At 36.7% G+C, this 24,895-nt stretch overlaps 1 protein-coding gene and 1 non-coding gene across 6 annotated transcripts in view; one reads left to right on the plus strand and one right to left on the minus strand.

The window, feature by feature from the left end:
- Rbm27 (RNA binding motif protein 27) overlaps nt 1-24,895 on the minus strand; it is a 66,201-nt gene that overhangs the window by 40,981 nt on the left and 325 nt on the right. For 3 of the 5 annotated variants that reach the window (XM_074076727.1, XM_074076729.1, XM_020161092.2), the window contains exons 2-7: nt 12,062-12,180; nt 8,370-8,494; nt 5,197-5,288; nt 4,321-4,514; nt 3,354-3,617; nt 51-338 (exon numbers count right to left, since the gene is read on the minus strand). In XM_074076727.1, the coding sequence (XP_073932828.1) occupies nt 51-338; nt 3,354-3,617; nt 4,321-4,514; nt 5,197-5,288; nt 8,370-8,494; nt 12,062-12,180 (1,082 nt within the window). The remainder of the gene's footprint in view (nt 1-50; nt 339-3,353; nt 3,618-4,320; nt 4,515-5,196; nt 5,289-8,369; nt 8,495-12,061; nt 12,181-24,895) is intronic. The other 2 variants (XM_074076728.1, XM_074076726.1) reach the window with 1 other exon arrangement.
- On the plus strand, nt 2,258-2,359 carry LOC141424460 (U6 spliceosomal RNA). The gene has a single exon (XR_012449380.1). It is a non-coding gene; the product is annotated as a U6 spliceosomal RNA (small nuclear RNA).

Genomic DNA, 24,895 nt, shown 5'->3' on the forward strand with positions numbered 1-24,895 from the left:
TTCTAAACAGAATCCATCATCAAAGAAAGATTCCACCAACACATACTTACTTGGTATGGGAAGCACAACAGAAGGTGGAGGTTGACCATGTCCTTGAGGAACAGGAAGTCTCATTCCATGGCCAGGGCCAGGGCCAGGGCCAGGGCCAGGGCCGGGACCTGGGCCAGGACCTGGGCCTGGCATTGGAGGCATCAGCATTCCAGGAGGTGGTGGAGGAGGAAGCCCAGGAGGAGGGGGTGGAAAAGGAATCATACTCGGCAGCGCAACTTCATCCACAACTAGAGGATCATTTCCATGATCAAACTGACAAAGGTCACCAAGCACACAAAATCCTCTTTCTGTAAAAATAAAAAACCAAAAACTTACTACGATCAACTTAAAAGCAAAGAACAAAACTTGCCCTTGGAAAGCCCATTACTCTGATTTGTAAGCTAGTTCCCTCTAAGGAGTCTGACATGTTCTTAGTGTTATTCTGTTCATCATCACATATCCTTGAGGTAGGGGCAGGTGTAATTCTCTCCGTACTATGAGATTATGACTTGTTGAAATAATGAATAACAATATCAATAAGAGGCTACTAGCTACTATTAGATTAATCCACTTGCTATTAAGTTTTTATAAGAAAAGCTGGAGTGCACACCTGTGACTCCAGACCTCAGGAGACTGAGGCAGAAGGATTATAAATTTAAGACCTAACCCCGCACTGGTGGCTCATACTTGTAATCCTAGCTACTCAGGAGGCAGAGACCAGGAAGATACCAGTTCAAAGCCAGCCCAGGCAAATAGTTCATGAGACCCTATCTAGAAAAAAACCCATCACAAAAAAGGGCTGGTGGACTATCTCAAGCCCTACCAAAAAAAAGTTTTTAAATAAAAGCTCAGATAGCCAGGTTCCCATGGCTCACGCTTATAATCATAGCTACTTGGGAGGCTGAGATCAGGCAAATAGTTCATGAGACCCTATCTCAAAAACACCCAGAACATAAAAGGGCTGACAGAGTGGCTCAAGTGGTAAAGTGCTGACTTAGGAAGCATGAGTTCAAATCCCAGCACCACCAAAAAAAACAAAAACAAAACCAAAAAAACCCCACTCAGACATTTTAAGCAAATATTAATCTACCAAAGGCTTGGGAAGAGGGAATAAAAGCCTTGTGAACTAGATGATTTAATTTCAATTATCTACTTTCATACTATCCTAAAGCAAACATTCTTACTCTATCTGAAGATGAAGTATTAGTAAAAATAATCAAGGTTGCTGGAGGCATGACTCAAATGATAGCATGCCTGCCTTGCAAATACAAAGACCTGAGCTTAAACTCCAGTATCACCAAAAAATAAATGAAAATAAAATAAAATATTTAGGTGGATAGGAAAAATATTGTAATGTGTATAGCACAATAAGACAACTGTAGTTAACAGCAATTAATTAAATATGTCAAAATAGCTAGTAGAGAGGCTTGTGAATGTTACCAATACAAAGAAACGACGAATGCTGGAGGTTATAACAATGCCAACTATCATTATGCATTGTACACATGTACTGAAATGTCATACTGCACCTCAAAAATATGTACAATTGTGTAATTAAAAATAAAAATACATGTGAAAATAAAATATTCAAGCAGGCATCATATTACCAGGTTATTTACTACAGAACTGCTTATAATAGAAAACATTAGAAACATTCCAAGCATGCACCAATGAGAAATAGGTTAAACACAATTTTGTACATACAGAATAGTAAGAAGCCTAAAAAAATATTGAGGAGTTCATTACGTATGAGATTTTTGCCAGGAAATACCAAGTGAAAACATTATATGAAAGGGTGAACAGTATACTGGCATTTATGTAAAAAAGTGTGGGAACTGGAATGTAGCTCAGCAGTAGAGCTCTTACTTAATATATGCAAAACTCATATGAGAATCTGAGCCCCAGCACCACAAAAAAAAGTTTCCAGTTTAGTAAACATTTAGCTGGGTGTGGTGGCACTTGCCTATAATCCCAGCATTTGGAGGCTAGACAGGAGGATTCAGAGTTCAGCCTGGACTATGTAGTGAGATACTGTCTCAAATAAATAAACAAACAAACAGGTATAAATATTTGCTTATGAACATATGCACAGACTGATTTTGGAAAGATACAAGACACCAACATTAAATTGGCCTTGGAAAGAACTTTGCTGGGGTACAAGAGTAATGAGGTATCACCTAAATTATGATTTGATTCTTTATTCTCCATTTAAAAATAAATAAAAATGGTGCTCACTTCAGCAGCACATATACTAACCGGAACAATAAAGAAAACTAGCATGGCTCCTGTGCAAGGATACACAAAAACTTGTGAAACATTCTCTATTGTTAAAAAAATTAAAAATTTTAGAAATATGTAAAAATACATTCATTCACAGAAAAAATGGTGGGTTGGGGGTTTAGCTTACTGGTAGAGTGCTTGCTTCTCAGAATGAGGCCTTGGGTTTGATCCCAGCCATAAAAAAATTAGCCATGCCACTGATGGCTCGCACCTGTGGTCCTGGCTACTTGGGAGGCTGAGGTTGAGAGGACAGTGGTTCAAACCCATCCTGGGTGGATAGTTTGTGAAGACCCCATTTCCAAAACAACGAGAGCAAAATGGACTGAAGGTGCAGCTCAAGCAGTAGAGCACCTGCTTTGCAAGCATGAAACCCTGAGTTCAAACCACAGTCCCACCAAAAAAATTTTTTAAATTATGATAGCTGTGATTTGCCTAATATAGACCAAGGAAAATTGGGTAGGAGTATAGATAAAAATAAGACTGCCCAGGAGCTGGTAACCATTGAAACAAGGTTATAGATACACTAGGGTTAATTCTATTTTGTCAACTTTTATACATATTTAAGTAATTTCTGTGAAGTCAAAATATATACCGATTCATTCATTCAAATGAAAAGTCAACAGTTCAAAAATGCAGGTTATACATTCTTAAGTCCCAGCACCAAACACTACACAAAGATTCTTTGATTCCAAGCATCTATCAAACTTTATGGTACACTCACAGTGTTTTTGTTTTTTGTTTTGGTGGTACTGGGGCCTCACACTTGCTAGGCAGGTGCTCTACCACTTAAGCCATTCCACCAGATCTCATAGTGTTTTAAATAACAACAACAAAAAATGAACTAAAGAAGTCAAACTTAACAATTCCTTTGACAAGAGACAAACCATTAAATCAAACAGGTAAGAAATCATATGTCAGCAATGATTCTCTTGTCCATTCATCCTTTTTAACAAAATCTGGACTATAAGGAAAAGGTAAGCAACATATGCAACATTTGCTTCCCTAGTACTTGCGGATACAATTTGAGAGAAAGTAAGTTTTACCATCATAATCCCTGCATCGTCTCTTTGGTGGTGGGTTTCGACCAAAAGAATTGGAAGAGCTGTGATTGTTATAGTAATTGGACCAACTCTCAGTTGTATTTTCAGAATGGTGAGCAGGTGCGATCACAGTAACAGTGCTGGGAATAGCCTGTGCCCCAGAGGAATACTGTTCAGAAGAGTTGGGAGGAGGAGCAGACACAGGAACATAGGAACTCTCCAAGTCGTTCCTTTCACTCTTAAACTTGGATCTTTCCCTGTGCTCTGCTTTAGAGACAAAACAAAAACAAGAGACCAGAGATCACATATTTGTGTTCTTAAATTGTTTTTTCACAGAATAGGAAGGATGAGAATAGGAGAGCAAACTTACTTACATTTTTCAAACTGCTCTCATTATTAATCTATTCTAAAAACAGGAACATTAACACTATAACACATGAAAATTGTATTTTGTAATCTCACTATCAATTATACTGAGTGAAAAAGGGTCAGCTTCTCTGCTGATATTTAAGATCGTTATCTAAGATCTGACTTCCAAACTGATATTTTAGGAAATCAATGATTGTAATTCCAGCAATCTACTTAATTTTTCTTTTTAATTTTATAAACATTAGGCAACCTTACAGCAAATCAGTTGTTCTAGGAAAAAACAAAAGCAGACAACCCTCTGTCTCGAATGATAGCTTTGTTGATTAAAGGACATCTGTATCGATTTAGAGAATGACCCAAGTCTATACATGTATTTTCATACCTTATGAATAGCTTTATTTGAAAATCAAATTCTCTTAATTACAACTCAGCAACAGAGCTCCATCCTTATAACCAAATCAATATTCAGTTATTTGAGACAATTCTGTTTTGTACATTGTTTAGACACAGTAAAGACACATTTACCTTGAAGGGAATTCCGTGTGCCTCTGTGATACAAGCAACTACAAAACTATGAGGGGGACATATCATCTTCACTCACCAACATTCCTATTTGGATCCCGGTCTTTGCTGCGCCCCCTGCTTCGGCTTCTGCTTCGACTCAGGCCCCGGCTCTTACTCCGGCTCTTACTCCTGCCTCTTCTCCAATCGTACTTATCCCGGTACAACTCATTACGCTCGTAGTACCGCTCATAGTCTCTCCATTTGCCGTCTTCTCTTTTCTTCTCACGTGTCCTATAATACACAGATATAAAAGCCATATAGACGCTATAGAAATGATGCCTACAAAGAAATCAAAGATATAAAATACTCTCCCTGAGTCATCAAGATTCATAACATCTGTGCTTTTTTTACAAAGTTTTAAGAGCACCACACAATTCTTCTAATCCATTATGGAGAAAAGAAAAAAAATTCCCACTTCAAGTACACTGGGTGGGGAGAAATAAAAAAGAAGAGATGAATCCAAAGTATGGGGAGAAGTGGGGGGTGAGGAGGGAGAAAGAAATTAGAACTGGAAAATAAAAAAGGCTAAAACAAAGTTTTCCTGAAGAAAGACAAGTTTCTGATTGGTTCATGAATCCACACACAAACTGCGCCACTTGAAATATAAAGTGATATGGAAATTTGAATACTGAGCACCCCTAACTAAATGGAACATTTCATTATTATTATTCTCTAAGGAGACTGCTCCCACCCCTGAGCTCTTGGGGAAAACACATAATGATGACTGTTTATAAAAGGAATAGAAACTAAGATAAAGACAAAAAACAGAATAGAAAGAAGGTTAACAGTCTTAATCCTTAATGGATTTAGAGCAAGAAGAATCAGTATATATATTAAAATTCCCTTTAATGCCTTGCAAAGTCAAATAGAAAATGAGTTATCCCTATCTCCCCAATTAAAAATAAACACAAACCTCCGTTCACTAGATTCTGAACGAGTCTTCTGGGGACTAGGGTATTTCTTTTTTCTACCATCTCGTTCTTCTTCTGCTGGCTCCTGAAATACCTGTATTAAAAATAAAAATAGTTCTTCTATAAATTACAAAACACGGTCACCTGATAATCTTTTTAGCAAAGAGAGGGCACAAATACACTGAAATACTGAAGTTAAGACATATCCAAAAGAATCAGACAACAGGAAAAGTTTTTAAAAAAGGAGCCAGGTACAATGACTCACATCTGTAATCCCAACTATTTGGGAGAGAGAACCAGGAACACTGTTGTTGGCTGGCCAGCCAGGACAAAAATGGTAGAGACCCTGTTTCAAATAAAAAGCAGAGCATGGTGGTACATAACTATAATCTCAGCTATTTCGGATGCAAAGATTGGGAGGATAACAGCTGGGTTCCAGCCTATTCAAAAGCAAGAGATCCTACCTAAAAAATAAAGTATAGCAAAAAGGGCTAGGGACATGGTCCAAGAGGTAGAGTATGCACTAGGCAAGCAAAAGGCCCAGAGTTGAAACCCAAATACTGCCCTTCCCCCCAAAAAAGCTGAACTTCAACAAGCAGCATATTAGCAGGGTATGGTAGTACACACTTGCAATCCCAACATTCAGGAGGCCGAGGCAGGAGGACCATGAGTTCAAGGCCAACCTGGGTTATGTTTTGAGACTCTGTCTCAAAAAAAGGCAGTATATTAACTTTTAAATGTTAATTTGAAGTAAGGAATGGCAGCGTGTAGGAAGAAAATGACAATTCATTCTTTAAGATGAAACTATACAAATGTACTATCATGTAGTAAAATGGTTTATAGCTTCCTAATTTCAAAGTATATTCACATATAAGGAGTACTTTTAGATATATTTCATAGAAAAGGTTTCAAGAACAAATGATTTAATGTAATGAATACCATAAAACTAAACATTTTGTGTAAATCACAGAAAAATGGCATTGGAACTAATGAAAATGTTAAGGCTTCTTTTAAGGCCTAATAGTTAAGAATGACCAGAAATAAAAAGAGACCCAGTGACTGTATTATCTTTAAACAAGTTATTTCAAACCAGATACACAGTCTTTACTGGAGAAAGATGAAATAAAGTCACCACTGAAAAAAAATATATATATCAAATTTGAGCAGAGTGTGATGATGCACACCTGTAATACCAGAGCTGGAGAATCTGAAACAGGATGATTACGAGTTCATGGCTAGCCTGGGCTTTGTACAAAACAAGACCATGTCTCAAAAAAAGAAAAAAAAAAAATGGAGCTGGAAGTATGGGCTCAAGAGGTAGAGCACCTGCCTAGCTAGCTTAAGGCCCTGGGTTCAAATCCGAGAACTTCCCAAAAAAAAGTTTGGTTGAGCATGCACCAAGGCCCTAGTTTTGATCCCTAGTACCACAAATAAAGTTTGCAAAAACTAAACAATTCTGTAATGGACATCCAAATGAATGGCTCAGGAGGTAAAAATTTAACAAAATTCAGGCAACATAAAACGGCAATAACATATGGCAACCATATAACACCAGAAAATACTATACAATCATGAGCTCGTATTTAAAAATCAACCTCTAACAATTTAAAAGAAACACAGAAGGTACATCACTACATTGGGATCCCATCAGGTAAACACGGCTAGCAAAAAACTTCACAAAACAAGTGATTGAGATTCTTAAAGGGAGACTGTCTTATGGGTGTTCTGGATAGTATTCATGTAATTTTGATATAAACTTTAAACTATTTCCATATAAGTACTTTAAACATTTATTAGTTGTGTAGGGGGAGTTCATTGTGACATTTCCATATGACATAAGGTTTTTAAACAGTCATTTTATTAATAAAACTAATAGACACAAACTCTGGGGAAATTTTTTTATGAAACAGCTGACATTTATGCACCACGCACTGAACGAGGAGCCATTTGTACATATATACATAAAATCTCTCTTAATCCTCAATAAGTACTACTTATCATTCTCATCCTCCTGATATGAAAGTGAGACAGTGAAGTTAAGTAACTTGTAGAGCTGCTATTTTAACTCACGGAGTCTGATTACAGAATCCACATCATTTCACGTCCCACATTATTTATATATAAAAGGAATTACAAATGAACACTAAAATTTCCATCTTGGTTCAAATAATTAGGTTGACATCTATAATCATGTTTTCTGTATTTCAACATTGTAAAACCATTTTTTTCTTTCCAATGTTGACAATGATACTATAATTAAGTCAATTAGTTGTTGGTGGTTGGGTTTTCTGCAGTACTGGAGTTGAACACACATCATGCTTGAGTCATGCATGACTCCAGCTCAGTCAACAAGCTTTAAAAAAAACTATACATTTAAAAAGAGCTGGGCAGCCAGGTGCCGGTAGATCACGCCTGTAATTCTAGCTACTTGGAATGCAGAGATCAAGGAGATTGTAGTTTGAAACCAGCCCAGGCAAATAGTTTGAGAGACCCTATCTCAAAAATATCCAACACAAGACAGGGCTGGCAGAACAGCTCAAGTGGTAGAGTGCCTGTCTAGCATGCATGAGGTCCTGAGTTCAAACTCCAGTACTGCAAACAACAACAAAAAAAAAAATTAATACAATAAAAAAATAAAAAGAGTTGGGCTGGTGGGTTGCCTCAAGTAGAAGAGTACCTGCCTAGCAAGCATGAGGCCCTGAGTTTAAACCCCAGTATTACCAAAAAAAGAGCTAATGGTTTTACTTTACTTTCAGTCATGCCTCTGTATTTAGCCAAGTTTTCTTTTTCTAGAAGTCACTGAGTAAGATTTCTTGAATTCCTCAGTATCACTTGAAGTATTTCTTGGATCTCTAAACAAGCTATCTGAAAACGTTCCAACTTCAAGACCAAGAGCTAAGAAACCTTGTTGAAGAATCTGCACCATGCTCCAGACCCAATCAATAGAAAATTACTTCTAAAAAGCTCAACTTCCAATTAAAAATACCAGTGATAGAGGGTTGGTGTAATGACTCAAATGGTAGTGGCACCTGCCTAGCAAGTGTGAGGCCTAGAGTTCAAACCCCAAGTACCTCCATAAATAAATAAATAAATAAATAAGCAAATCAATAAACAAATAAATACTAGTGACAGGACTTAAGAAGCTCCCTGAAACAAAAGAAAAAATTTACATTACCTCTTCTTTAATTTCTTCTTTTTCTTGGACTAGCGGTTTTGGCTCAGGCTTAACTGGTTCCAAAGGTGGAAGGTAGTTCTTAGTATAGAGACTCTCAAACAGTTTGTCCACAAAACCTGAAGTTTCTAAGGAGAAGAAATAATATTTAAGTATTATACAAATAAAAACCCTATTTAAATACTATTAGCAATGCTTTAGGGAAACAGGAGATCTTGTACACTGCTGGTGAGACTAAAAACAGGACTTACCTTAAGGGAGAGAATCCCACTTCTGGTTTATTTTTTTTTTTCTTTTAAATCCTTCAGACATAATTGTACATGTACAAGTGAGATATGTGTAAGATTATTTGTTGAATATGTAAGCGGAAAAGATTACAAACAATCCAAATTTCCATAAATAAGTAAAATAACTGTTTAATAAGTAAAATAAAGTATGGGACAATCATACAAGAAAATTTAAGATATCTATAAAAATATGAGTACTGATAACAGTAGATCTCAAACATGTAAGATAACATTTTTATGTGTTTATCTACATAAAGAAACAAAGGACACAAAAACTGATAAAACTGTATTATAGGTGGGAAAGGGGCACATACACAATAGGTAAGAGTGTTCTTATGGCACATCTTTACACTGTTAGATTAAATGCATTGCCTACTCAAAAATTTAATTAAAATATTTTTTGTGCTCAAATAGTAGCACACTTTCCTAGCAAGTATGAGGACCTGAGTTCAAACTCCTTCCCCCCCAAAAAAGCTTTATCCTTGCTGGCAGAGTGGCTCAAATGGTAGAGCACTTGCCTAGCAAGTGTAAGGTCCTGGGTTCAAACCCCAGTGCCTCAGGAAAAAAAAAAAACAGTTATCATAAAATATTTTTAAATCAGTTGAAAAAAATCAGTATTGACATGTGTTTTAGTGAAAGGCTGCTCTATTTTATAACTTTTTCAGAATAATGCAATGAGAGAACCAGACAAATTTACTGAAAGTATAAATGTCAAAATATTTATATTATCTTATTAAAATTCAATTTAAGTCACTGTCATTGATCCTGCCCTAAGGAACAGTAAAAGAAGATAGTAAGGTCAGATGTAGGGCCAGAAGTGGTGGCAACCATCTGTAATTCCGGTTACTTGGGAGACAAAAGATAAAAAGGAATTCAGTTTAAGGCCAACCTGGGCAGAAGTTAGTGATTCCCTAGCTCAGAATAAGGCAGGTGTAGTGGTACATGCCTGTAAACTCAACTACTCTAAGGTAGAGGCAGGAAGACTGAGACTGGCCCAGGTAAAAGCATGAGACACTATCTGAAAAGTAAAAGCAAAAGGGCTGGGAAGCATGGCTCAAGTGGTGGAGTGCTTGCCTCGCAAGGCCCTGACTTCAGGGAGGGGTACAGCACTTGCCCAGTACCCATGAGGTTCTGGAGTTCAAGCCCTAACATGGCTGTGAGAGAAGGCAAAAAAGAACATACTAAAAGCTTAGTAAGGGCTGCATTTTACATAATAGCTATTTCCAAAATGCCCTTTACTTTTTCTTCAGAAAAGCACCTTCTCATAAACTTCTTTACGCTATTAATTCATGCAGCAAGCATTTTTTCCATGATTATAAAACTGAGTTCTTGTTAACTGTTACATGTAATCTTGAGTTAATAAATTAATTAGACCCTTTAAAACCCTTAATAACTGAAAGTCTTTCTTCATACCCTTCTGCATTTTTATAACATGTATTACTTTCATAATTTGAAAGATATATAGTCCAATAAAAAAAGCAAAGATAAATATCTAGCATTAAACAATATTCAAGATATACTATTAAAAAACTTTAAAAGCCTATTAAATCTGGGGATGTAGTTCAGTGGTATATACCCTGGGTTAAATTCCTAGCACTGCAAAATAAAAGCATACTACAAAAGAATACACATTCACCTAATACTACCTTAATATATAATCCACAGACACAAGTCTAGAGCTGTACCAGTCTACAGCATGTATGTTAGTCAAATGCAGCTGTTTAAATTTGAGTTTAAACTAATCAAAATTAAATTTAAAAACCAGTTTCCCAGCCATATGAGCTGCATTTCAAGTGCTCAATAGCCAGAAGTGGATAATGGCTACTAAATTGGAAAACGCAGACATGAACCACATCCACCATACACAAAGTTCTGCTGGACAGCATTACTCTAAAAAAACCATGTACAGATAACAGTAATTTTTATCTCTGGTAGTAAACTTACGGATGTTTATTTTACTCCTCTTTTTAAAATGCATTTTACAGTTCTTCCAAATGAGTACTTCTTTCATAATAAAAAGTTACCAAAAAACCTCTGTAGCTTTTTCTAACTAGGAGTTCTTTAGATATCTAAACATGTATTTGGCTCTTAGCAGAAAATATCTTTACTAGGTTTTGCTTTTCCTTTTATCATGGCTTTACATTTCACATGACTCATCTTTAATGTAAATTAATACATTTAGAAAAGAAAACACTCATCTGTACTGAAGTGGAATTCTTTATGTATTTTTTGTTTCGTTTCTTATAAAAAAAACCAAAACCTTAAAATGTGTTATCTTTTGTCTTAAGAGTGAGAAGTCACATTTACTATTTTTTCTTCCTCAGGAGAGTTAAAGAATATTTTCTCATTACCAATAGCTAGATCAACTGATAAACATTATTCATGTTCCTATTCATCTGCTCAATAATACTCACCAAACATCTGTATGCCAAGCACTATAGGTTCGAAATCTGTATTTTCAACAAAAGGAAAGACAAATTGGGGGAAGGGAAAGATAAACAGGCAAATAAATACATGACAGGGATTAACAGGTAACATGAAAAAAATAAAAGTGTTGGAAGAAGAAAGTGACTTGGAGCATGGGCCATTCTATATTATATAAAGGACACCTGGGGAAAACTGCTCAGAGATGACACTTGCAGAGTCCAGAAATAAGTAAAGGGAGGAATTCATCTTTCGGTCAAAGGTAAAACAAGAGCAAAGACTCTGAGCTGGGGACTTGCTTGCTCAATTCAGAAAGACAGGATGGCAATCAATGTGACTACAGTGGAACAAGTGTGTGGGGGAGGCAGAAGACTGTCAGAGGCAGCAGAGAAACCACACAGAAGCTCTGTATAACATGGAAAGGACTCTGGTAAGAAGACAGGAAGCTAAAGGTTCAAAGAGAAGAGGATCATGTCCATCTCTTCCTGGATATCAAGAAACTCCAGCCAAGAAAGAAAAAAATGGTGGGTTCAATGTCCTAACAGCAACAATAAGCAGCTTCAGTACCTTTAAACAGCTACTCTTCAATCATCAACTAGACTCTGCCAAAAGTTGCAAAGGACTCAATAACCTAAAAAGCACTAGAGCTGCCATGTCTCAATAAAGAAAAGAAGCAAAAAAACCTGTTCTGCCAAAACACATGACAGGTAATTAAATATGAATGGGTATATTCAAGTATGTGAAGGACCCTGAATACTTTCTTTCCAATAAAGTGTATACTTTCAGTAAGTTTTCTGTCGTTTTGTTTTGTTTGAGAAAGGGTGTTGCCCTGTAGCCCAGGCTGGCATGTAACTCGCTGTCCTCCTGCCTCAATCTCCCAAGTGCTGGGATTAGAGGTGTGTACCACCATGTCCCACTCTTCTCTTGAAGTTTTGAATTTAAAATCTTTACCTAAATGCTTGGTTGAGGGTCCACAATAATTACCTTTTTGTAAAAAGACATCAAGTTGATCGGCACAAAAGGCCTTCAATTCTTTCTCAGGTTTGTCCTTCTTGACCAGTGCTACAACATAGTTGGCTAAGGCTGAGGGGTCAGCATCACATCTAGTTAGACAAACAGAAAACAAAAAATTCAAAATGTTGTTTTCAAACAGTGTTGCTATTAATCAAGTCACCCCTATCTTGGAAACCCAAAAACCAAAGTTATATTTTATGATGTGACCGCAAACACAGGCAACTATTACGACAGTCTATACATACTGAAAGTGAGACTTTCCTTTCTCCTTATTCCTACAAAATAACTAGTTTGTCTCCTATTTCCAAGATTCTAATTGTACCAAGAATCTTGGACAAGGTTCACCCTTATTGGTTCTCTCAATGGCAACAGGGAAGGGTTGGCACCCGACTCCAAAGTTGCCATTTGGCTCCTGGCCTAAAGAAGTACTGTCAGTAACACCCTCCAGAACTATCTGTTCCATGTGGCCAGTGAGGAAAAAGGGGAAGTGAAGGAACAGATTTCTCCTCTCCTCAAGACACTTTTCCTTATAACTCCAGGGTCCAACATCCAAAAACGGCCAGTGACACCACTGCTAATTGTCTCAACTGAGTATCCTAAAGATCTTTCTTAAAAAGTGAAGACATAAGGAAGATGACACCTTAAATACAGCTGTAAGCAAAGAAATGATCTAGGGGCTAGAAACAGAAGAGAAGCAATAGAAAGGTAGCAGACATAACCGTTATCTGCTTCATATTTTTTCCATTCAGTAGGAACTTGACTGACACTCAAAACCATTCCCTATGCCAGAACAGCACACAATCCTGGCTTGCCACCTCATGATATATACCAATCTCTCAGACTTACTGTTTTATCTGTGTCAAATGAAACAATGTTTTCATGTTGTAAAAATATGTATTTATACAGTATACCCTTAGTATTCATGGATATATGATTCCAAGGAGACCACTACTAAGGAAAAACTTTAAATTCTCAGGATTCACAGAGCTCAGTACTGTACTGCAGATGCTTGATTCATTTTTCCCATAAAAACATTCAACTTCTGCTAAAGACATGCCGTCTTTCAACAAATCTCGTATTTTCACTTTATTACTTCAATTAAGTACATCCATATTTACCTTATTTTTGGACACCATGGGATTTTGGGAGGCATACTGTATTTTCACAAAATTAAGGACAGGGAAACACTATGCAGATTACACAATGACAATGATTTAAACACAGCTGACAGAATGGAGGAGTGGCTCAAGGAGTACCTACCTAGCAAACGTGAGACCCTGAGTTCAAACCCCAGTACTGCCAACCCCCCCCAAAAAATAAATAAAATAAACACAGCTGAGAATAACTCAAGACTGACTAAGCTTTTCTGAATCAATTGAGCTGCATAATACACGAACAATAACTTAAAAATTTTTGGTTTTGAAGCTTTTGATTTATTATTTATTTATTGACTATACTTGGTCAAAATCACATGTAATAAATCCAGAATATGGCAGGCTTACTATATGTACATGTATGCATTTTTAAAAAACACTATAGATTTCCCAATGAATGCATATTTAAATAATACGTATACCTTATGGCTTCATAGGGTTACTATAAAGGTAAAATGAAAAAAATTCAAGATGACTATAAATAAAACCAATTATCAAACAACTTCCTTTCTATAACTTGCCATAAAACACTATTTAACTTCCTATAAAACACTATTCAATCTAATCTTATTCTGTAATCTAGACCTCAACTGTCAATCAAAAACTTAAGATTTTCAGCTCAAAAATACCAATGATAGCTGTCACCAGTGGCTCATGGTGAAAGGCCAGCCCAGACAAATAGGTCCCAAGACCCCATCTCCAAAATAATCAAAGCAAAATGGATTACAGGTATGGCTCAAGCAGTAGAGTGCTTCTTGTGCAAGTGTGAAGCCCTAAGTTCAAACCTCAGTACCTCAAAAAAAAAAAAAATTGTGTGTATACATATTTATATATGTGCATATATATCTCAATGACATTTCCAACAACTTTGAGATTTGTAAACAACAGAAAACCCAAGCACTAGCACCTTTTACCTCCTATTTTTTAACTTAACTCACACTTAATAAAACAGCTGAATTTTCTTTCACTGCCAATACTGTCATGGGAAAGTCTGGTTCTCTAAAAATCTACGCACCTAATTCTAAGAAAGAGATAAAACTTCATTTATATAAATTTTACAAAATACAGAGCTGATTTTAATAATTATGGGCAAAGGTCAAAGATGAGTTACATGTTATTAAAAACATACAACTTAAAAGAAAGTATTTTTCTTAATTAAAAAATGTTACATTTTAAGGGGGCAGGGGGGGGGAAGGGGGGAGAAATGACCCAAACATTGTATGCACATATGAATAAAAGAAAAAAAAATGTTACATTTTAGAGAATTACGAACAGATCAGTCTAATTGCTAAATTCTAAAATGGATATATACATATTGTGGGTTTAACACACACACACACACACACACACACACACACACACACACACACACAAAAGGTAATCATGAGGAGATGAGTATATTAATTACCTTGACTGTGGTAACCATTTCACAATATGTGTGTTTGTGTACCAAAACATCATAAAGGTATACCTTAAATATATAGGATTTTTCTTTTAAACTTTTAATTAATTAAAAACAAAACCAAAAAAGGTAGCTCTATGTAGTTCCATATTCAAAAAATACTATATATGCCATCATCTGCTATTCTATAAACACCTTGAAAAATATGCTTTGGGGGAGCTGGTATAGTGGCTCAAGTGGCAGAGCACCTGCCTAGCAAGCATGAGGCCCTATGTTCAAACCCCAGTACTGCAAAAGAAAAAATGCTTGTAAACTTAATTTCACCTAAGAATAATACGATAACTGCTCAATGTAGTTCTAATCCACATTCATATGAAATGGAGAGAGGGAAAAAAACATTTCTGCCTTTACTTATAACACTCAGATCCTGGATAAGGATATTTTGACATAGAAAAATGAGGAAGGAAGGCAGAAAATGACAATTTATTTCTCTGACATTTTCAGAACCTTCAAGAAGTCTCATGACCTGACAGGCATAATGATGGGTAAGGACATGAGATTTCTAATACGAGACAGGCAAAATATTCAAATTATTGGATAACTGGAGAGGGTTTAACAAACTCAAGTATCTTTTGTACAATTTAGTATTCAGACCCAAAAACATAAATGCAAGTTAAGCTGCTTCTGAGGAAATACATTTTGATGTGATGGTGTTAAAATCAAGCTGAATAATTAAGGGAAAGTAAAAGAACAGAAAAAGACTAGACTCCAGGAAGAGTGATCACAGGCAGACTCTATATATTTGGAGCTTTTTTTGGTTTGTTTTGGTGGGATTAGGGCTCTGAACTTACAAAGCAGGTGGTCTGCCGCTTGAGCCACACCACCAGTCCTAAATATTTGTTTAGTATGAATGAGCAAATGGTTATTAATAACAGATACAATTCTGTACTGAATACAAAAGCATGTTTACAGCCAAAGAAATAAGAACATTTAAATTTAAAAGGTCCCAATATATACTAATAAAAGTGTACTATAAAGAAAATCATCATCTGAAATAGTAAGTCATTTTAATTGAATGGAGAAACCTAAATACATTTGGGAATTTTGTGCTGCAATTTTCTAAACTGTTTGAATTATTATCACTTATTCCTTCAAAACACCTCCTACTATACAATCTTCAAAAACTGTTAATTATAATACTGTAGCTATGGCACTAATGCTAATAGTAGCCCAACAAGATTTCCAGAAGTGTGTCACAAAAAACTGTGTATGACTAAGACTCTTGCTACATTACAAGACCACCTCCATGCTCCCCAAATCATCATTTACTTCCTTTTGTACCCAGAGAAAGTATCCAAGAAGAGAACTTAAAACATTTTAGATAGCCAGGCACCAATGAGTCACACCTGTAGCTTCTCAGAAGGCAGGGATCATGGTTTGAAGTTAGCCTGAGGCAAATAGTACGCAGACCCTATCTGATGGAGTGGCTCAAGTGATAGAGTACCTGCATAGCAAAACCTAGCAAGCAAGAGGTCCTGAGTTCAAGCCCCAGTGCCGCCAAAAAACCAAAAACAATCTGATAGCTACTTATTTGGAACCAAAGCTTATGGATTCTGCTTGACTATAGGGTCAAGCATATTTGGAATGAAAGAAATTAAAAATGTTTGGATCCACGGATACGTTAAACATATATACATATTTCCAGACAAAAGGGACTGCTGTCATGAAGAGTTAGAAAAGTTAATAATACACATCTTTAATTATTACTCTAGCGTCAACTATGGTAAATTTGCCAAGACAAATTAGAAGAACCAATCAAGATCAGGCAGAGAGCACACCTTTGGAAGGAAAACTCAGCTACAATTCCTCACAAGTAAAATCTATTTCAGAGTACATGTATCTTTCTAATGGCAAACTAATATATATATGTAATATATATAACTAATAGTTACCTTTTAGGTGAAACGAAGAATCAAAAAAAGAAATTTCCTAAAATTTAGTATAAGTTACAAACATGAGCACTCCTTAAAATTCACATCCTGCACAATAACATTGTAAGAAGATGTTTTAATTGTAAGTTATTTCAAAAATAAAATCAATTACCAAGAATTTTTATTAGGAAAAGCTAACAGAAATAGTCCTAAAATTCTGTCTTACCCGCAAAAACTAATTGAAATTTTTCTCTTTTGAATTAGTTCTTCATTGCAGGTTTCTTATTATACATCTGCTGAGCTGGCAGATCAACTTTATAGATTTCAGACATACACTCAATTCTAGGACCAAAGAGTAGAGGTCACACCTTTGACCCCAAGCCAAGAAACACTACTAAAAAGCCATTCCATGTATTAGTTTTAGGAAAATAGCCAAGACTACTTACATTTTTTTCTGCTTTAAGAAAAATTTATGTCTTTCTGAATATGGCAGAACTTTTAAGTTCTTAGTATGATCTTTGTTTCACAGATAAGACAACTAATAAATGTGCAAAAATATCTCCTATTGAGCTGGCTGAGTGGCTCACGTGGTAGAGCGCCTGCCTAGGAAGTATGAGGCCCTGAGTTCAAACCCCAGTATCACACACACACACACAAATTATAAATGTATATGTGTATATACACACACACACACACACACACACACACTCATATGCATATATACATAAATACATACATTTATATGTATTTTATATTATATATATAAAATATATAATATATGTATTTTTATGTGATATATATGACATTTATATATCTCCTCACCTTAACGTGTGTCAACAGCCATAAAAATGATCATATTCAGCTGGGGGTCAGTGGCTCACACCTATAATCCTAGCTACTTGGAATGTTAAGATCTGGAGGATCACAGTTGAAGGCCAGCTCGAGTGAACAGTTCTCAAGACCCCTACTCCAAAATAACCAGAGCAAAATGGACTGGAGATGTGGCTCAAGCAGTAGAGCACCTGCTTTGTAAGTATGAAGCCCTGAGTTCAAATCCCAGTCCCACCAAAAAAAAAAATCATATTCACTTTCATGCATAAGGCCCTGAGCTGATCGCTAGCACCAATAAAGGAAAAAAGAAGTCCATATTCTTTGACCACTAGTTACTCTTCTGGGAAACCAGACTAAGCAAACAAAGGTAAATAAAGAAAATAGAGACACTAAAAAAAAAAAAAGTGTTCATTATATAAAAACAGTATTACTTCTAACAGGAATCCAAAGTGATGGCTATAAAAGCAATAAAAATATTAAAAATGCTTTTGATGCAATGTCTATTGGAGAAATCAATATTGAAAATTTCACATTAAATCTGCTTATAGCTACATAAAAGTTCATATCCAGAAATCAAAAATAAATATCCAGAAAATTTTCTCTCTTTTTTATAATACAATAATAAAGGCTCCACCTTTTCATACTCTCACACTGGGGATTAAGTTCCAACATATGAATTTGCAGAGACACCCAACATTCAAATCATAGCACTTTCACCTTACTCTTAATTAATGCAGGGCTTTCATGAAAGAATATAATATGGAAGAAATACCCACAGATTTGTTTTGGGGTGAAAATATGTCAGTTGCAACCACCATTTTGATATTTGAACTATAGCTCCTAGTGCAGTAACCACCAGTTAAGTATACACCCCAAATTAGACTAGTAAAAAGTCTTATAGTATTGGGGATCAAACCCAGGGCCCTTGTGCCCACTAGGTAAGCACTCTATCAGTGACTTACTTATCCGGCCAATCTGACTTTTTAAAGTGTCAACCAATCGAAACACACATATGAAGAAATTCATATGAGTAAACACTCACTGTTAATTAAGTGCCAAGCATCTGGTTTGGTGATGGAATTACTTTGAGCAGGGCAGACCTTACCTTTCAGTCATATGGCCAAGAGACAGATATGAAAATATGTAATTACAGTACAAGACAACAAGTGGTACAAACAGATTAATAACAAGTAATGCCATTGTGAGATGAGAAAAGACAGTGATAGGAAACATAGGGCTATAAAAGCAACTTCTGGCTTTTAGCCTGTAACTATTGGGCCAGGAAGAATGAAGTCAGACGTATTTAGGAAGCAGACCAAGGACTTAAGAACAAATATGTTCTTAACTTAGTAGACTAAAACTTGCCAACAAGTCTTCTGGCCAAAATAGGTCCTGTTCTACGAAGCAATGAAGAGTCTCCTTAAACAAGCCCCATGGCACTATACAGGCACAGTAATTCTTTGAAGCCACTATTATATGTTAGAAAATTATCAATGCTTCAATCTTAAAAATATAACTCTAAAATACTCATTTAATCCTTAGTAGTTTATTTATCAGGCGGTCAGGTTTAATGACTTCTAGTTGATGATTTTTCCTCCCATTTGGGCAACTATAGGGATTACTACCCAGAGTTTAACTTGATAAGGATTGTCCACCTACAGCAGTGTGTAAACTCTAGAGTTCAACCAAAGTATTCCTGCCATGACCACTGAACCAATACAATAATCTTAGTCTGTCAACCTTTTTGCTGCCTTTTCCATCACACTCCAAGATGACAACATATTCAATCTCCTGGTGCATTTAAGAAGACTCAGATATGGCCAGAACACACAGAAACTGCACATCAAATCTATGACTATCACTAGTAATTCCTGTTCCTATTTATGGGACCTGCATTGACAGTCTAGCTGTATTCTGCAGAAGACTGATGAACTATCCTTTTTACTTTTGGTGGTATGGGGTTTGAATTCGGGGCCTTGAGCATGCTAGGAAGGTATCTACCTCTGAGCCATACTCCAAGCCCATTTTTGCCTTATTTTTTGGATAGGGCCTCACCTTTTTGCCTGGAGCCAGCCTCAGACTTCGATTTCCTACCTATCCCTCCTAGTAGATGGGATTTAGAGACACACACACCACCATACACAACCTGTTGGTTGAGATGGAGGTCTTGCTAACTTTTTGCCTGGAGGTGGCCTCAAACCTTGATCCTCCCAATCTTCACCTCCCAAGGACTGATGAACATTTTTTAAAATGGTTGTGGCACTTAACATTAATAAGCAAAATACTTTTGTAGAGTGTTTAATGTACTTTCATATTTTAAAAATCATAGCCCGACACTGATGGCTCATGCCTGTAATCCTAGCTACTTGGGAGGCAGAGATCAGGAGGATCATGGTTCAAAGCCAGCAAAGTCAAATAGTCTGCGAGACCGTATCTTGAAAAAATTCATCACAAAAAAGTGCTGGTAGAGTGGCTCAAGGTGTAGGCCCTGAGTTCAAATCCCACTACTGCAAAAAAAATCATAAAACTTTTAGTACAGAATGACTAAAGTATACAAAGCACTTTTAACAGTCTATACCATTAACATGCTATACTTGTAAGGTAGATAAAAGGCAAGTATAATTAGCTCTGTTTAAGAGAGAAAGATTAAACTACAGTGAAATCAGAGAAGTATGGAATTAAAAACCAAATGCCCTGATTCACACAGATAGATGCTACTGTCCAAGAAGGTTACAAACCCCATCCATCACTTTTTAAAAAAATATAGACCAATGATACACACCTGTAATTCCAGCATTGAGGAGGCTGAGGCAGGAGGATCATGAGTTTGATGAGGCCAACCTGGTTTACATAAGAGAGAGTCTGTCTCAGAAAAGCAAACAAACACTAGATGCCGGTGGCTCACTGCTGTAACTCTAGCTACGTAGCAGGCTGAGAGCAAGAGGATTGAGGTTCTAAGACAGCAGGTCAAATAATTTGCAAGACCCCATCTCCAAAATAACCAGAGCAAAATGGATTAGAGGTGTGGCTCAAGTGGTAGAACACCTGCTTTGCAAGCACAAAGCCCAGAGTTAAACCCTGGACCTGCAAAAAAAATAATAATAATAAAGCAAATAAGAAACAAAATACCAAGACAAGCTGGGCACTAGTGGTTCACACTATAACCCCAGCTACTCAGGAAGTGCAAATCAGGATAATGGGTTGTAGGTGGAAGCCAGCCAGGGCAGACAGTTCACGAGAACCTATCGCAAAAAAAAAAACCATCACAAAAATAGGGCTGGTGGAGTGGCTCAAGGTGTAGGCCCTAAGTTCAAAAGGAAAAAAGAAAAAAAACCCAACACAAAACAAAGCTGGTGGAGTGGCTCAAGTGGTTAAGAGTGCCTAACAAGTGTGAGGCCCTGAGTTCAAACCCCAGTACCCAAAAAAAGGACAAAATATCAGTAAGTCAAACAAGCAGCAGCAAATGTTTATGTGTAAGTATACATATAAATAATTTATAGCACATATAAATAATTTTTAAATTCCCCATAAAGGTCTGGGGATATAGCAAGAGGTAAAGCACTTGCTTTACACGTGCTAGACCTTGCACCACACACACAAAAAAATTCATTAAAGTTTTGATAGAAATGCAGGTCTAAAAAATATTTGCCTGAAATTTTTCTAAACTTACAGAAATTTCAGTGATGTACTTAGCACCTTACTTTTAGGGGTCTGTATAGTTAAAACGAGCAGTCATTTCTGATAGAATGAAACCACATTTCCAACTTGTGTATCACCCCTAGATAGTCTGACTAGGATATCTAGGATTCTTTGAGGTGGATAAAGATGGGAACCCCAAACAGGATCTGTTAGTTTAGTCTATATACCTCTAAAGAACAGAGGCATAAATTTCTTGACTAAAACAGTTTTCCCTACATTTTATTTCACTGCCAACAAGAATGGTGGCAATGTTTTTTCCCCAGTTAGGTAAGGGAAGTAAAAGGTTATTTCTTCCAGGCTCCCTCCTTCTGTCTTTCCTCTAGTGAGAATAATAAATATGTTCCATATCTACAAAAACAATGGAAGATAAGAGATTAGTTCTAACAGTACATGACACCTGTACTAGGAAAAAAATCACATGCAAACTGGCTTGGTTTACAAATCCCTCCTGTGACATGCCTTTGTTCTACCAATGACAAGTTGTAACACGTTTTTAAAAAAAAAAAAAGCCTAAAAACGGGAAGTGCAAGTTAATCTAAATAAGAAAGTACACCAGAGCCAGGCGCCAGCTTTGCAAGGGTTCACCCTTGCTGAGTTCAAATCCCAGCCCCACCAATAAATGAATGAATGAATGAATAAATAAATAAATATCCTATAAAATATAGGTCCTGCTGGATGCCAATGGCTCACACCTATAATCTAGCTACTTGGGAGGCAGATATCAAGAGTTTCGCAGTTCCAGGCCAGCCCAGGCAAATAGTTTCAAGACCCTATCTCTAAAATACCCAACAAAGCCAGGTGCCTTTAGCTCACACCAGCAATCCTAGCTACTCAGGAGGCAGAGACCAGGAGAATGGCAATTGGAATCCAGCCCGGGCAGACAGTTCATGAGACCCAATCTCAAAAAAATCCATTGCAAAAAAGGGCTAGCGGAGTGGCTCAAGGTATAGGCCCTAAGTTCAAAGTTCAAACCCCAGTACTACCAAAAACAAAACAAACAAACAAAAAAAAAAAAAAACAGGCTGGAGTGGCTGTACATGGCAGAGAACCTACCTAGCATGCGTGTGACCCTGAGTTCAAACCCCAGTAGCATTACAAAAAAAAAAGAAAGTAAACCAGGGAAGCAAGTGTTCAACCAGAGCTTGATTCCAATCTAGTCACTGCAACTATATTATCTGAAAGCCCAACAACTGCTCTGAAATGCTGTGTTGTAGCAACATGTCAATCTACCATGAAAATTTTCTTGAATATGGAATATGAAAAAAGTAAATTTACAAACACAACCCACTTTAGCGTATGATTTATTACATTTTAAGCTATCTAAACAAAAATAATCTCCCATGACAACATACCATGAATAAAAATGTTCTATTTGCATTTGCATTTACTATTTATTAACATCTCCTTCCAAAACCAATACTTACATGAGTTAAAAATAAGCTTTTTTTGTAATCCTAGGAAAGTGATTTTAAGTCTTTACTTTTATTTACTTAACTTATTTTTGCTATACTGGAGAAGCACTGTACCACCAAGTTAATCCCCAGCCCTGATCTTTTTTTTTTCATTTTTATTTTTTTTTAGTTTTTATTAGTATGTGCTAGTTATACACGGGAGGTTTGTTGGGACATTTCCATATTTATATTATTGTACCCCGATTTTAAAAAAAAAATCTTAAATAAGTAACAAAAAAATTCTATAGGAAAAAATGATGTTTTAAGTTGAACACATAACTCAAGAAACTAAGCTCAAGTATTTATTTTTAAATATATTTATTGGAGAAAATTACAGAATAACTACACTTACTTGTTCAACCAAAAAAGCCTAGTGAAAACACACTTTCTAAGCTGACATATCTACCCGGTCTAATTATACATATACTCCTTTACATAGATCTCTACTAAGAAACAGAAGTTACAAGAAAATTTAAAAAAAAAAAGGTTGGGAGATGTGATTCAAGTAGTTAGAGCACCTGCTTAGCAAGCACGAAACCCTGAGTTCAAACTCCAGTACTGACCAAAAAGAAAAAGGCAACAGAAATAGCAGGTGTACACATTATTTTTTAAATCTTTATAACATAAAGATAACTAATTTTTTAAATACACAGATGTTTTCCTTTTTCAGCCCTTTCCGCAATGCTCCATTTCACTAAAACTATCTTACTTCTAATCTGCACACCACAATCATCTCTATCTTTTTATTATAGAAAAAGTGAGATGCACATTTAAGGGGCCTATATTCTTCAAAACTTTCAAGTCAGCCTGGAAGTCATTTTCAGTCTAACTGAACCACTACTCATCTAAAATTTCACATGTATGCATTCGTTTACTTCTATGCTCTACTCATACACTTCTCATCCTCAGAGTGCAAATACCACTTCACACTTCAGCCTCAAAAATCCATGGACTACAGGTAACTCTTTTTCTAGATGATACTTGCTCATCCCAAGAACCCAAGAAGCAAAATAAAAACAAAAAGTTAGTTTAAAAAGTTTGTTAAGACTAGGAAATCATAAATCAACAGGGAAGTAGCCTTACATTGTCTCCCACCAGTCCCAACTTTTTCATGCCTCCACACTTCCCAAACTACTCCCTATTCCCACTCCTGTAAAACACCCAATCATTCCACGGAGGCGATGTGATCTAATAAATCAAAGCCTGCCCATCTCCTCTACCCTATTTTGCTCAGGCAGAAAACTTGAACTTCCAATAACAGGATAAGCAAGATGTAGAAATGGGGAGGGAAGGGGACAGGAAAGGATCCTTTCCCTTTCATTTCATTCCCATGCTTTCTTTTCAAAGAATTGGTTAAAGATACCTCTCTCATAACATCTAGCCTTTCCTTTCTTCTCCATAGGAGACAATCCCAGTCACCCCAAGTAAACACTCCACACAATCCTACTTCCTGAAAATAGCTGTAAAACAAAAAGATACCTTTGCTATCCCTTTCAAATCTCCCAATAATAGTTCTACAAGTATAATATTTTAAAAGGCCAGATCTCCTGTTCCTTTCTACCCCTCAACAATATCCCTTACACCTCAATTACCTTTACTTGTTCTCTCATCTTTCAACACCTACAAAACCCTTATTCATTCTAGGGTCCCTGTTATTCTTCTAATACCTGTAGCAAAAAAAAAAAAAAAAAAAAAAAATCCCTATGCCCCTTTCAACCCCTCCACCAATTATTATACACACAGTAGCCCTTTCAACCTTCAATTAAATTTACACAAGCCTCACCATTTTTTCCCCAATATCCCACGATACCTAAAAATCATCGGCTCTGCTAGCACTATCAATTCCTCAATAATACTTTAAAATCCCTTATTATTCTTGCTATCGTCCTTATCAGTTCCTCCAATAATTTCTAAAACCCTTCAGCTACCTCATAACATTTTTCCGACCTTTCAGTGTTCTTGGACCCTCCGAGCTAGCTACCCCTAGAATAAGGGGTAGCGCTACTATTTGGAAAAGGCCCTCAACACTCTGCTACTAGACCATTTAGTCCTGGTAAAGTCCTCGATCCTGCTATCTCTGAAAGATCTCAATATTCACATTTAAAAATCCCTCGATAGCCCGGCCATTCACTCACTGCCCCTCAATCCTATCCCGCACCCCAGTATTAATACCTAGAAAGCCCCCGTCGTCGTGCTCCCCTCCGCATCAACGCCGCCAGAGCGCCCCCAGCTCCCCTCTCCCTCCGCCTCCCTTCCCCCCCACAATGGTGATAGTACTACACAAGACGTCGCCGGGACCTCCCCACCGCCGCCCCTCCGCGCCGCCCCCCACGGCG

Source organism: Castor canadensis, chromosome 6 (genome assembly GCF_047511655.1).
Source record: "Castor canadensis chromosome 6, mCasCan1.hap1v2, whole genome shotgun sequence".
Taxonomy (NCBI): Eukaryota; Metazoa; Chordata; class Mammalia; order Rodentia; family Castoridae; genus Castor; species Castor canadensis.